This window comes from Cheilinus undulatus, linkage group 5 (genome assembly GCF_018320785.1).
Source record: "Cheilinus undulatus linkage group 5, ASM1832078v1, whole genome shotgun sequence".
Taxonomy (NCBI): domain Eukaryota; kingdom Metazoa; phylum Chordata; class Actinopteri; order Labriformes; family Labridae; genus Cheilinus; species Cheilinus undulatus.
In genome coordinates this window covers 13,653,577-13,668,240 of record NC_054869.1, presented here as the reverse complement: position 1 = coordinate 13,668,240, position 14,664 = coordinate 13,653,577, and the positions used below count along the sequence as shown (strand labels likewise).

General features: G+C 39.0%; 1 protein-coding gene across 2 annotated transcripts; it reads right to left on the bottom strand.

Annotated features, from left to right (window-relative positions):
• Window positions 1-1,496: 1,496 nt before the first annotated feature.
• Window positions 1,497-14,161, bottom strand: vgll4l (vestigial like 4 like). Of its 2 annotated transcripts, XM_041788563.1 has the most exons (8): window positions 14,023-14,161; window positions 11,227-11,348; window positions 6,281-6,375; window positions 6,035-6,117; window positions 3,822-3,945; window positions 3,453-3,702; window positions 2,395-2,476; window positions 1,497-2,256 (listed from the first exon to the last, which is right to left on the bottom strand). In XM_041788563.1, the coding sequence occupies exons 4-8, from the start codon at window positions 6,099-6,101 to the stop codon at window positions 1,976-1,978; spliced, it is 804 nt and encodes a 267-aa protein (XP_041644497.1). In that variant the 5' UTR covers window positions 6,102-6,117; window positions 6,281-6,375; window positions 11,227-11,348; window positions 14,023-14,161; the 3' UTR covers window positions 1,497-1,975. The 2 variants fall into 2 exon arrangements, with proteins under 2 accessions (XP_041644497.1, XP_041644496.1); XM_041788562.1 differs by having other exon boundaries at window positions 6,035-6,375.
• Between the last annotated feature and the right edge of the window lie 503 nt (window positions 14,162-14,664).

The following is a 14,664-nucleotide window of genomic DNA, read 5'->3' as shown; positions in this document are numbered from 1 at the left end:
GCAATAATGTGCATTTGTGCAGCTGCTTGAGAAGTTTTTCTGTTCACATTCTCATGACCAGCTGTTCTGCATGGCTAGAAATTCATCTTTCAGCTTGAAATATATCTGAAGAGACTTGACTGAAGAGACTTCTATGTGACTTCTATGTGACTTTGCATATATCTTTGAATAATTAGATATATAACCAGACTTTTAATATACCCTATCTTTAAAAGGTAAAAACTCCAAACTTTAAATTCAGCAGACACATAACAATGACACAAATAATATAACTTTAAAAATAATGGATTTCTGATGAATAAAGCAGCAAAGTGCAGCAAAGTATGATGAATGAATGAATGAATGAAGTGTGATGCAGGTAAAAACCTGGCATAAGATCGCCCTCTAGTGGTATACTGAGCTTTTTTCCCTCTATATATCCTACTTTGTTTAATTTCTAAAGGTCGCCCTGTCAAACAAACTCTCCACAACAACCAGCTCAACTACAGCGTCGTTTTTATCTGTTTGTGCAGCTCATCATGCAACATGAGAGCATTTGTATTTGACATTGTTTTCTGTTTTAAAGACTGGCATACCTCAGGGCCTCTAGATGGCATCAATGCCCCTATTCAGGTTACACTGATGGATGAAGATACTACATGTGGAAATACCAGTTTAGGCACTTAATGAGGAGAAGTATTAAACAGAAGTTTGGACTCTATTTACCACTGTGTGCAATCATTTATTTGAATATAAGTGCAATATGAAATATGTTTAAGGAAGTCTTGTGCATTTGTTTCAATGTAAAAAACTCACCCATTTGGCATTCCCCTTCCTCTAAACCCTCTTAACAACTTTCGTCCACAGGATTTTCAACTTGTCGTAACATTGACCAGATTTCACACTGAAAAAATTGCCCAACTCTGTAGTTTCAAAGACAAATGCTTTTTCAAATGTTGCTTATAATATTTTAAGTTCGACAAGATAGGGCATGCAAATAAGCACCTGAAGAGCTCTGCTGGTTCTCATGCTCAGGCCTATGTTAGCCCAACCCTTCATTCCCCTCTTCCCTCCCTCCTGTGCCTTGCCAAACAGGATCTGTAGGATCTTACAGAGTCATTTTCTCAGGAGACAGGAATGTCAGAACACAAGGCCTGCTGCCTGCTCCGACATGCATCCAACATTCCCTTGACTTACAGGAAAAAAGCCCCGAATGTGTTGCTCATGCATCCATTTAATTTCCACTCAGTGTGTGGCAACAAGCTCTAATGTTAAATGCTACGTGTGCACCAGACGTGCTGCAGACTCACACTGACTCACCTATGAAATTAGGTTGTCTGGTGCACCACCCTGTCCAGCTTTTACCAGACTACGTGCATGTGTGACCCTTGACTTTCCACAGATTTTACTCACTTTTGTTACGTTCATATTGCTGAGAATAATAACTAAAATGTCACTTGTAAACCCACATATTCATAAGGTACTAAACGAAATGTATATCACACAAAACAATGAAGAAAGTTTGATGTTTTTATTTTAAAAGTCTTTTTAAAAGTCTTTTTAAAAGTCTTTGTTTTGTATACAGCTTAAAAGCATATTTTATACAGCAGATAGGCAAGTCATTGAGACTATAAGGCACCCAGGTGTATCAGAATATAAATATAATACAATAAAAGTGTCAAAAAGGCTGACACAACAGAAATGTAAAGGATTACTGATGATTTTTCAATCATCCCATGTCACCCACGTCTACAGAATCTTTTTATTCTGATGCTATCCACAAGCAAATGGGAGAGAAATGAAACACAAAGGACATCCTGATTCGTGCTACATTCGTCTGCGTCAGTTTTTCTCAGACGGGACACAAGGCGCTCCAAAGGGACAGCACTCCTGCATCTGATCCCTTGCCCTCTCAATGCTAGCGCTGGCTTTTGCTCAACAAGCAGAGCTGCACGCAGTGAAATGTTAAAAGTCACAAAGTTTCTTTTAAGATCTTTTAATTGATGGACCAGTGGCTGGAGGTTGGCGATGAGCTGCTGGCGGACTCTTTGTAGGTTGGGGAGTGAGTAACGCTCGGGCTGCTGGGGGGTGTGGAGGAGCAGGAGGACGACTTGGACTTGATCTGCAGCCACTTGTCTCCCAGTGCCTTGGCAAAGTGGTCATCGACCGAGACGCTGATGGAGAGCTGCTGGGAGCGAGCTGCTTGCTGGTAGTTAACTCCGAGACTTCTCTGGAAATGCTCCTCGACCACATGGTCGTAGCTGGATTTGGAAATCACTGGAAGAAAGGATGAATGACAAGGTTTAGATACACACCTCAGTGAGTCAGTAAAAGTGAGGTTCATTATGATGTGTGCATGACTATCAGGGAGTGACCGTCTGCTGGGTGAGATCACTCAGAAAGTGAGAGACTGACCTGATGAGGGGTTCCTGTGGATGTCAGACCTGCAGAAGGGGTTTCTGGATGAGGAGACGCATGTGATCACAGAGGGGCGCATCTGAAAACAAAGACATGAAATGTTATTTGAAGCTCCTTTAGAGCATTTTATGAAACAGTAAAATTATATTTAAATGAAACTGCTGCCAGGGGGTAGGTGGCAGACAAGGCCCTCTAAAACAACCCTTGATTAAAATTTCCACTCAAAAAATTCCCTGAGTGATATGTCTGACTGTTAAATGGCAGCAGGATGGGATGCAGATGGCATTAAGGTGAGGTTGCACCCCTATCCTTATCTTCTGGAGGGGTAGTGAGGCTTCTGATTGGACCTGTGGCTCCTTTCCTGCGTGTTTTTCCCCACTCTCTCTCCCTGACATCTTACACTATATGCTGTCCTGTCCTCTCTGATTAATGGCAAAACCTCAACAACTAAAAAACAAACATGTCCAAAACAAAATCAGCAATGAAATAAGAACTACTGCGCTGTCCAAAGGAGGAGCCAAAATCAAGTTGAAACCAAAAGTTCCTCACAAAAGTGTTAAGACTTTCTTTCTGCATGGCAGAAGCCCAAGTCTGTGCCCTGTGTTCTTCCCCAACGTTAAATATCTCCTAAACCTGACTGTGCACTTCATCTAATCACAAAAAAGGCGCACAATCCAAGAACCAACCTGATCTAAAAAGCAATTAAACAGGTTGGGTTTGCCTGTGGAAAAAACAGCTCCCTCCCAGTGTGGTAGCACATGCAGGTCAAAGAGAAAAACAGTCTGTTTGGTCTTGTTGATGGCATTCCTCCCTCCATCGCTCACATTTTCTCCCTAAATCCGGCTGGATTGCATAGCTCGGGCAAGCTTGGGCCTGTTTATGCGCTGAGTACAGATGGGAGATGTACCACTGCGGTGGGTAGCCTGGAGCTAGACTACAGACTACAAAGGGACATACAGTACGACCACTGACATAAATCATAAAGGCCTGAATATCTGTCATCTTTAGGAAATTCCCTTAGGAGATGTAGAAGTGTTTGTTTCCTGGTGATTTACCTGGATTTGAGTGTTGGCAGGGCTCTTAGCCTTCTCTTCTGTGCTCTCTGGTTCTTTCCTTGGCTTCTTGATGAGGGCGAGGGGTTCATCCATGACTGGTGTGTAGTAGACATGGGTGGGCAGAGGGCTGGTGGGGCTGGGGGTTGGACTCCAGGTGGATGTGGGACTCTGGGGCCTGTTAAAGATAGCTGGTGCTGGCACTGTTCTTTGGACAGCTTTACCGATGCTTCTGCTCAGCACACGCTCTCGCCTAAAACAATCAAGAGTCAGACAATTTTTCGATGACTTTTGAATAGGGAATTTGCATCTTATAAATCATATTTAAAGCATTCAGTATCACTGGATGTATGACAACAAAGTGACACTAACCTTTCCTCCAGTGTCAGGCCTCTGTCATGGCTGCGCTTGCGTTTGATTGGATACACAGTAGGGGCTCGAGCGCGTTCATTTGTGATGTGCCTGAATCTGTCCTCGCTTCTGAGGTGAGGCTGACCTACAAAAAAAACAAAGTTTACAATTTGAATGAAAAGGCTTGTCAATCATTTCACAACAGATTTGGCTTTGCTCATGGGCTGGATCAGTAATCCAGGTAGACGACGCCATCATTTACTGGCATTGATGATTTTACTACGCCGACAGTAGTTTGTCACCCTGTTGTAGTGACGCACCCATGTTTTGATCCATGAGACCGACCTGCATGGCAGCAATTCGTGGGAAAACATTTTTTTTTCTTTTTGTCACCGTTAATTGTAAACTCCGTTAACTTGTAGAACTCGATCAACCTGATTGGTGAGGGTTACAACACGACACAGCTGATTCAGTGCTAACGGTAAATGTTGTTTTTCTGCATGATGTTTGGCAAACAGCCCTTTCACACAGTGAAAGGGCCATTTTCCAGGGCAGAATCAACAGCTTTTTGTCATGGGAAGTGACATACATCACACGGCTTTTAGGGTTCAAGCACCCTGGTTTGGGCGGCACCCCTGTTGGAAAGTGAGAAAACATAATCTGGGTTTTGCAACAAGTTGGGACACAGCTGTATTAAGATGATGATGTCAAGGATGCGTTCAGGTAGTGAAATTCACTTTATATTGGACTAGGAGGTTATGGCTATTAGACACTAAAAATGGATGCCTTTATGGTTGCATTCACATTGCTTTTTACTTCGATCTGATTTTTTTGTTCACATCACTTTTTGAAAATGTGGCCTGCATTTAACTTATGTGAGAAGGTCATGGATCCACATATGAAAAGATGGTTCCATTTAATTTGAACTGCTCAAACCATCATAGAAAATCAAATCTGAGTCACACAGGCACATAAAAATGAAAATGTAAATGCCACTTTGACCTGCTTTAAGAATGCAGCCATATACTTACAAAAGCGAGTAAGACCTTTGTTATTAAAGTTGACTACTTAATGCAGTCTTGTACCCAAGTACATACCTAAAACATCCAAACTAATGTGGGCTACATGAATGAATGCACTTCTGCACACTGCAGATATACCCTTTGTTACATTTCCCATAGCAAATTTTCTAAATGAGTGAAACCTTACCTCACTTCAAATAATTTAGATGTGCCAAAAGTTTTTCAAAGGAGCTTTAAACTTGCTTTAAAGGGAAACATACTAAAGTTTGAATGAATTTGCTCTGATGTGTTACAAATCAATCATCTCACATGTTTACAACTTGCCCTGTTTAGCATTACACTGCACTATAATTGCACTGTCCTATTGTTTGGGTATTGTTTGACTGTATGCACCTTAAAAAGCACATTGATTGGGCATTTAAAGCCCCTTAACTGTATTCAAATGAGCCATTCAGTGCTATAGACATCACAGTCACATCTACTGTTATTGAAATGAAACACTTGGATGCAAAACAGTAAAACAAAGGATTTGTGCATCAAAATTGCATCCTGAGTGCTCAATCCCATTACACATTTTCTTCAGTGTGAACACCTGAGAGCTGCTGAGAGCACAGAGCGCTATTGTGGAGGGAGGGAGGGAGGGAGGGGGCAGGTATAACCACACCTATGCTGATTTTCTAATGCCTGAGGCATGGATATTTCTTCCTTATTATCAGTGGGAATACGTGACCTGACCTTCTGGTTTCCTGCCTTTAATCCTTATCAAGGATGTGGAGAAGAAAACAGCAAGCTTAATCAACATTAGGGAAATTTTGTTAAATTTAAAGGGCCTTTAAAACATAATGAGCATCAATGAGTATGTTTCTTTTTATTTTATGTCATTCTCCTTAAGGGATTTTTCTCTCTTCTCAGTGATAAAAAAGCTATAATTATTACATAAAGTCTGTCTTAAAGTTGATTTTCTCTAATTGTCTTTATTTCAACCATGTGGCTGTCATAGTTGTTCTAGATTCTGTCAATTTAAACGTGAATGTCATGAACACAAGGCAAAAAAAAAATAAAAATAAAAACAGAAAAGTGCCACACTTATTAACACTGATAACATTTAGTCATGACATTATGTTTAAGTATTATTTTATAGCATAACAGAGACTGAGATTGAATCATTATCCATCATTATGAGACCTTATAGTAAACAAAAATCAATCTCACCTTCTAAAATGTACACCTTGAATCCACTGCTCATCCGAGTGATGTATTGGAAGTTAGCGACTGCCATGTCTTCTCCTCTTTGTCTGCGTGAAGCCAAACACACACCTTGACTGCAGGAGCGTCACACACAATGAGCCTCAGTTATGGATTGTATTGGAAAAGGTAATGAGATGCTGCGTCTGAGCACGGCCAGGTAAAGGATCAGGTGAGTGCAGATAGGTGCAGTCACTTCCCTGTGACTCATACCTAGCCTCCTGGTTGGCTGCTGTGTGGGCCAATCAGAAGGCCTCGTTTGGTCAGTGTTGTTATTGTCCTAGAGGAATGAGCTCACAGGTGAGTGTCTGAAAGGTAAAAGTGGAGTTGGTTAATGTCAAAGAATCTCAGAATCCACACATCAAGGGAGGATTTTACTCTTAATATGTGAATCATTTGGTCATCAACCATGTTTTTAAATACATATTAAGATCCACTTTAGCCTTGAAGAAAGTGAAGTGTGCCTTTGTTTCCCTCATGATCCAGCACCTGTCCCCCTCCCCTCCTCTCCCCTCCTCTCCCTCCTAATCTGCAATCTCACCAAACTGCATTTTTTCGAGCTCTTAGCCCACCGGAGCTCCAGTCATTCCTCTGACCTGCCTGTACACGCATGCAGCTGCTCTGAGAGCCTGCTTCACCAGTAATCCAAAGGCTTTTGTTGATGGCCAGACAAAGACTCTTAAGTCCTGGAAATGTTGCTGCCATGAGAACAATCTGCCTGAGCATACTGAGGAGTTTGGACAGAAGCAGAAAGTCTTAAGAGGCCACAAATGTAGGCATCTTTTACCACAGGGACCTCTCGAACATGGAATAAGAAAATCTGAGTTAGTGTTACACATACATTTTTTATTTTATTGGTGTTTGCACACTGGACTATTAATAAACAAAATTAATGATTGGCTTATATGAACATTTTCAATTTAAATAAATAATCCTGGTGGTTTTTGTCTTTTTAGTGCCATGGTAGCCAATAAAAAATACTTGCAAAAATAAGAAGTATCAGCACATGTAAAGGTTTTACTGTTGTGAATGAGAAGTATTGTGTAAAATTACATATCAGCTCAACAGTGCCCCCACCAGGTGAAGCACTGCAATAGCATGTCAGCAACCATGCACAAGGGTGCTGAATACATGCATTGCTAATAAGAATACTAAACTGGAGTTTATGACATAATAATGCTGAAAAACTAGTTTGCTCACAGACAGATTCCAAACATTGTTAACATTTAAAAATGTAAAGAATTTGGCTTTAAAATGTAAGGAATGTAACCATGTTTTTCTTGTTTTGTAGCTTAATTACTTCATCTCAGACAGCAAAGTGATATTCTGTTGTTTTCCCTACCATGTGTTTAAGTTTTTCAGCTAAATAAAAGAAATTTGATTATTATATACTCATTTTTTATTATCAGAGATTGGTTGCATCTGTGATCAATCAATAAGTGAACAGTGTCTGCTTGTTCTGCCTCTCTCTCTCCAGCTCAGTGTCTCACACAGGCACACAGACACTGTACAGAAACACTACAAGTTTTCTGTAAATCCACGCATTTTTATGGCACTTCTCCAGTGAAATGTCAACCTCTGCTTCTGTTTTGTAACTTTAGAGTTGCCATGCTGGCTCAGATCTTTGTGGCTATGTTCACACTGCAGGCCTTAATGCTCAACTCTGATCTTTTGCTCTGATCTGATTAGTTTGTTTGCCTGTTCACATTGCAGTTGAGCTCCAAAAGAGCAGATACAGGTGCATCTCAAACAGTTAGAATATCACTAAGAAGCAGAGGCGCTCAGTAACTAAGTACAAATACTTTGTTACCTTACTTAAGTAGAAATTTTGGGTATCGATACTTTACTGGAATAATTATTTTTCAGCCGACTTTTTACTTCTACTCCTTACATTTTAAAAGTAGCCTTGTTACTCCTATTTCATTTAAGCTTGTTTTCATTCCAGCTTGTCATCGTTCAAAAACACACACACACACACACACACACAAAAACAAAAACCTATCCAGATAAATTTCGCCATCTGGATAGAATGAATTTGATTGTGGTTGGATGAGAAGTATAAACATAATATCATTGCGACACCCTATCGGTTTGTATGCGATCCATCGCACCTGTGCACGACACAAAATCAGGTCACACTCCAGCAAGGAAATATCAGACTGACACTTAGATGTACATTTACATTCCAACAAAGGCTATTGATAACATGCCTCTGAAGATTGACTGTTGCACCATTACAATACTTAAAGGCAACTAGTCATCATATCTTCTGCTCCATGAAACACATGTTAATGCTCAGTAGTACACATATATGGTTCTTGAATGTATTTGGATTATACTAAAATGCATTCATTTTCAATGGGCATAAATGCAGCTGAAACAGGTGCATCACAATTTTTTCAACATTAAAATTTTAATATAACATTAAAGTCATCATGGCCTTTAGAAAAATGTTTTTTTGTGAAGGTGGGGTAATGCACTATAGGCCCCTGTGGTGCTGCCTGAGCTTTTGTCCTTAATGGCATTTTTTCCCCCTTACATTACTTTTACTTTTACACTTTAAGTAGTTTTGAAACCAGTACTTTTACACTTTTACTTGAGTAAAAGCTTGAATTGATACTTGAACTTCTACAGAAGTCCTTTAAAAACCTAGTATTTATACTTCTACCTGAGTAATAAATGTGAATACTTTTGACACCTCTGCTAAGAACTTATTTTGTTCCTCTGTTTTATTCAAGAAACTTCCATATATTCTAAATTCATCTTATACAAAGTGAAATATTTCAACACTTTTTTATTGCTATAATGTGAAACTAAATTAAAAAAGAAAATCTAATCAACATATCTTTATTCAATATTTTTACTTTCTTTTGAATGTATGGATTTTTTTTCCCTGTAACAGTCAGATCACTTCCTATACCGCAGCCAGCCACTAGAGGGCAAATGAGATATTTCAGCTGAATATTTCTGTGGCTGCCATGTTGTCTATCACTGGGTTTGATCCTAATATGCTGTATAGTTATAAGTAATACCTGAGTAGGAAATCTGCACTCACAAAAACACCTGAGGCAGAAAGTTGACGCAGAAAACGGCAGCTTTAATCAAGAATGGACTGATTAATATGTGTTTAACATGCATTATATTTGCTAGTAACGCCTGATGATTTCTGAAAAATGGATGAAACACAGAGTCACTCTAGATGAAACTGTTTCAATCTCGATTGTTTTGGGAGCTTTTTGAATAGCTGCAGAGAGTTTATTAAAAACATTATTGGAAAAACCACAACATTTTTTTTCTCTGCACATTTTCTTAATTTGATAATGCTCTGAGGGCCAGCTGGGAAGATGTGGGGGGCCTGAAGTGGCACCCGAGCCGCCAGTTGATGATCATCATGTTAGAATATCACAAAACAGTCCAAAAATGGGATTTATAATACAGAAATATGACCTTCAGGAAAATGATGCTCATTTATGCACTTGGTAATTAACCTTGCAAAGCAGATGGATTCACCCATTACTGTGTTTCTCACTGGCGAATCCATCTTACAAAGTTGCCATTTGAACCTTTTGGGCCCGGTTAGAAAGTGATAGGACCAATCAGTGACGAAAGGCAGTACTTTCGGGTGCAGCGGACTCATGACGTAAGCAAGCAGCAACAAGAGGATGATGCAATTATGGTGGAAGACATTAGCGTGGATGCTGCTAAAGCGTAAGTTTTATCAAAACTTAACGACATTTCTTTGTTAAAAGAAGAACAAAGAACAGCAGTGAGTTGTTTTCTTTTCAAAAACGACAGAAGTCGTGTACTGACATGTCTACAGCCACCATGGTTCGTGTTATGCAGTTCTCTATGGAGTTTACTTCTTGGTAGGGGCGCAGCTCGGTAGCAGCTACGTCACGTGTTTTGTTGCTCTGATTGGCCCATAAAGATGTGACAGACAGAACGTTCATCCAATCCCCTTCCGAGTTTTCCAAACGCTGTCTATGACTGGTTTACCAGATGGATGTGTGAAACAAATCCATCTGGCGTGTCAGGTGACTCAGTAATTGTCTGAGCTCCTTTTGCACAAATGACTGCATCTATGCTACGTGGCATGGAACCGATCAGTCTGTGGCACTGCTGGGGTGTCATGAAGCCCAGGTTGCTCTGATAGCAGCCTTCAGCTCATCTGTACTGTTCAGTCTGGTGTCTCTCATCTTCCTCTTGACATTTCCCCAGAGACTCTCTACGGGGTTTAGGTCAGACCAGTTTAAGTGCTTCATTTTTTACTCAGCACTTGAAGCTTTTTAAAATGTACTGAAGTACAATACTTGCCTCAGGTAAAGGGCCTCATAAGAAACTGCTTACACTGAGAAAAATGAATCTGGGCAAAAGTAAATTCAACTTAATTTAATCTTCGATATCAATAATAAAAATCCAAGTTTCTAGCTTGACATAAGTAAATCTAATTTTGTAGTCAGTTTCTTTTGTTGAAAATACAAGACACTGAATTCTTTCCTAAACAAGAATAATTTGGGTCATGTAAGCCAATCTTCCAAAGTTTATCCACATAACTAAGCCTGACTTTGTTACCTTTACTCAGTTTCATTCTATGTTTCAAAACTACAAAACCTACTTTATCCATGAATAAATGCCAGAAATTTTGGAGAGAAATTGGAGAGGCTGGATTAAAGACTGGATCAATAAATCAATCAACTAATCAATGATTTACTGATGTGGAAAGGGCCACTGTACAGTTCATTTGGAGCTTTAAAAGTGCAAATTCACTATATTTTCCTACCTGCTGGGCTGTTTCACCACCTTATAGCACTAAGAGACAGTTTTTTGTCTTTTTTTTGCATGCTATCGATGCATAAATGAAAAGTTACCCCCAGCCACATGAATAATCCTAAACAAGAAGTCCTTCTATATTTATGTAAGAGATGTAAACAACGACAGATATGCGATGGTATTGTGTTTCAGTCGTCGTCACACTCTGCAGTCTGGGTCTGGGACTGTCTGACTCCCCAGGGCTCTGTTTTGATGTACGGCTCCTGGGTGTCACCAACAGATGGCGCATCACTAACAAACCTGTTTGACTCTGCTGGAGATTAAAAGTCACACCCAGAGTCAGCTAAGGCTAAACAGTGTGTGGGACGCTGCAGCTTTATTAAACTCACCGGGAAGCAACATCACATCAACAACCTGCACCCCGAGGAGTCAGCGGCAGGCTCCTGTCTGACAGAGAGCGACGCCCCTGTCACCCTGCTCTCATCAGCACCAGCATCCCATCAACACAGAGCTGCATCAAGACAGACACACACAGGACAAACACAACAGGAAGTTTAAAAATATTACCTTTACAAGAGTAAAAGAAATACAGTTTTAAATCCTTTAGTCAAACTCTCTGACTTAAGACTATTACTAATTATTGTTTTCTTGTTAAAGTAAATTTGTCTAAAGAAAAGAAATACTAAATTACTGAAGGCAAGGTCATTGAACTTCAAGTTTCACATTCATCATCACAGTCCAGAGGAAAAAACTAGCAAAATTTCGAAGAAAAAAACCTGATAGGTAACATAAAAATGTAATGAAAATATACTCTTATTATCTGTAGTCTTACTCACCACCAGCTGACCAATCCTTGAACCCCCATAACATGACAAACATCTTGTGAATGAGAAGACCAGCTTTTTAGGTCCTCTTCCAGGCATTTATTAGTGGTGTTATTGTTATTTTTATTCTAACATTAAAAAGAAGTATAACAGTCAGTGAATGACTGATAAAGAAAACAGGCAGATATTATGCCCAGCATTAGTAATAGCTAAGGCCAGAAGCTTTATGTTTTCAGGTTATCTGTAAGAATGAATATCCGTCAGATAACCTAGCATACCAGATGGACTGTTTTATAAATTCTTTTTTGTGAACCAAAAAGCTCAAGAACACTTTGAGGGCTTTCAAAAAACTTTGCAAAAAGGACTGCTCTGATTCAAGGATGAACATAGTTGCTTTCCAGGAGCTATGCGAGATGTTTTTTTTCTCTGTGTCTTTATTTTCTTTTACTTATTTATTTATTCATGTATTATTAGTAGTTTTTTGGTCTATTTTTGTATGCCTCTGTTGTTTTTCTGTGTAAATTTTGTGTCTCTTCTATGTATGTGTATATGTCTAAGTGTATCCTTCTGAAAAAGCACAAAAAAAAGGATGAACTGGTTTTTGGAGCTCAAAAGTCAAACGTCAAGGTCACCGGGCTTTCTGTTCATCCTTTATAAGATGTCTATAAAGCACACTTTGACAGTAACCACCTCCAACCTTCTTCTTGCCAGACTGAGTGGGTTGGCCTGAAGGCCTGAATCTTTTAGACTGGTAAAAGTATGTTGCTGCTGAGTGTTATGATTGATAAGATAAATGACGAGACCCTGATGATCACAACATTGAAATTTTGTTCTTGTAGCCAAACTGAAAAAGACTCTTTTTTTTAAAAATTTAACTTAAGAACTTACAGGATGAGATAAGATGAAATGAGATGAGATGAGATGAGATAAGATTATCTTTGATTAATCCCACAATGGGGAAATTTGCAGTGTTACAGCAGCAGAGAGGACAGCAGCATTCAACACACCATGCACACTGGGTTATAAACAATAAATTAACTTCCATTGGTTTAAGCCATGAGAGCCATTATGCACACAGTGCATGTAGGAAGAAAGTGGTAATGAGTCAATTATTGCACCAGGGTATAATGAAAACAAAAATATTGCACCAAGATATAAAACATAGCTGTAGTGCATTATCACAGTTTTTGGAGTGAGAGTTTTTGTAGTCTGTTTACTCCGAGCAGGTTTCAACACTGCATTATAAAAATGCTTTTAAGATTACACTTGATACTTTCTTTTCCTGCATTTGCATAAATAAATATGCCTGGAACAACCTATTTCGCTTCAAAGTCCTTCTTGACATGAATAGAGCTATAAATTCCTACTGTGCCCATCTTATGTAACTTTTTATACTTAAAAATGAACATCTAACAGTTTCTGTCCATTTTTAGGTAGCAGAAGAGAAAACTTGATTTTTCAGGAAGGTTTCAGAATGATGAGGACACTTTGAGAAGACTAATATTAAAAAAAAAATGATGTCGGCTAACTGTAAAAGATGCTTTAATTTAAACATGCAACTGAACTATTTAAGCCGAATGTTGTACTGTTATGCAGGCATATTCAGTATAAATTTGCATTTCAAATTGTTTGAAAATAGTATGTTGAAACTTTCTTTTAAGCTACAAAATTCTAAAAAAGCATGCTTCTGGACTAAGGCTGGATAGTTAATTGAAATTTAGATTCAATCACAATATGGCCTATTGCAATTTTCAAATCTCAGAAGGTAGAATATTTCTTGAACCTGAAATGTGTGTCAAAATACAAGTTAAATAGAGATGTTATGCTCTACACATCATACAAACATTCAAGTGTCCATTTGTGAAAAAATCCTGCTTTATGAATGTTTTGTTATTTAAACAAATATGACAGTTTCCCCCAATACAACAATCAATTTATTCATTAACAGTTTGTTGTTATATAGAATGACTGAATGATTTATTATTATGATATTATTATTGTTATTATCATTATTATTATTATTTATCTTTTTAAAAATATATAGGAAGAAGACGAAAAAATGGCAACACCAATATAGGGGAAAAAAGGCAATTGGATTGTTTTTCCAAATTGTTCAGCCGTACTCTGGACCCTCCTAAATTTGGGCTAAGCTCACACTCCAAGCTTGGCCTTTGGAAATCGGCACAGGCCAAAAGTTTACACAGGAGCTTACAAAATAACATGAAGTAAATATGATTTTAAAAAGTCAGTTACGGCTGACATCTTTTTGTTCTCATAAATAAGTCTTGAATTTGAAACCCTACATAAAAATACAAGAAGACTGCATTCTACTTGTCTTGCGTTTATTTTGAAAGCACTAACCGGAAGTCGTCCTCCTCGCAGTACCTAGCTTGATCTGGTCCAGCCTCGCAGCCTCCTCTCCCTCAGGATGACTGGGAGTGACGCAGGGCAGACGGTACTAAAAAAACTGGGGCTCGAGGGGAAGGACAGCTGAGCGGAGTGATGCAGGACGGACTGAAGCTTTGATTTCAACCGCTCGAGCCCGGTGTCCGCGTGCACAGAGGACATGAGAGTCACCTATGTGTAGTGTTTCCTGTTACAGAGAGAAAATAAGAATAGGCATCATCACTTAAGCTGTGGGCGGATCATTTAAGGATACACTCTCAGGTAGGTTGTTATGACACTTACTACTGATTGGTGCTTGTTTTTATAGGTGAGTTAATTCACAAAATTACATTTAAATCAGATGTGAGTGTGAAAGAAGGATTTAATCGTGTGAAGCTTTTTAAAAAGCTATTATCAGGAGTCTAGGTAATTTACTGTTTAAATGATTAGCTAATTCCTGAAGCTAATCAGTCACGATTCTGTACTCAGATTAAAATAACAGCACCTTCTTGATAACACAGAGTTGTCTCTCTTTAGGTTGCACTGATCCTCCTTCTGCTCATGGAAAAGTAGCCTAGTCATCCCATTTTTTCACTGAACACCAAGTTGTAATCTGCA

What these genes read in the sequence shown, in the direction of transcription:
- vgll4l (XM_041788562.1), bottom strand. Translation starts at nt 6,101, where the DNA reads ATGGCAGTCGCTAACTTCCAATACATCACTCGGATGAGCAGTGGATTC. An exon ending in CAAGGTGTACATTTTAGAAG is followed by an intron (nt 3,946 to 6,034) that starts GTGAGATTGATT and finishes TTTTTTTTGTAG; the next exon opens with GTCAGCCTCACCTCAGAAGC. An exon ending in GGCCTGACACTGGAGGAAAG is followed by an intron (nt 3,703 to 3,821) that starts GTTAGTGTCACT and finishes TGATTGTTTTAG; the next exon opens with GCGAGAGCGTGTGCTGAGCA.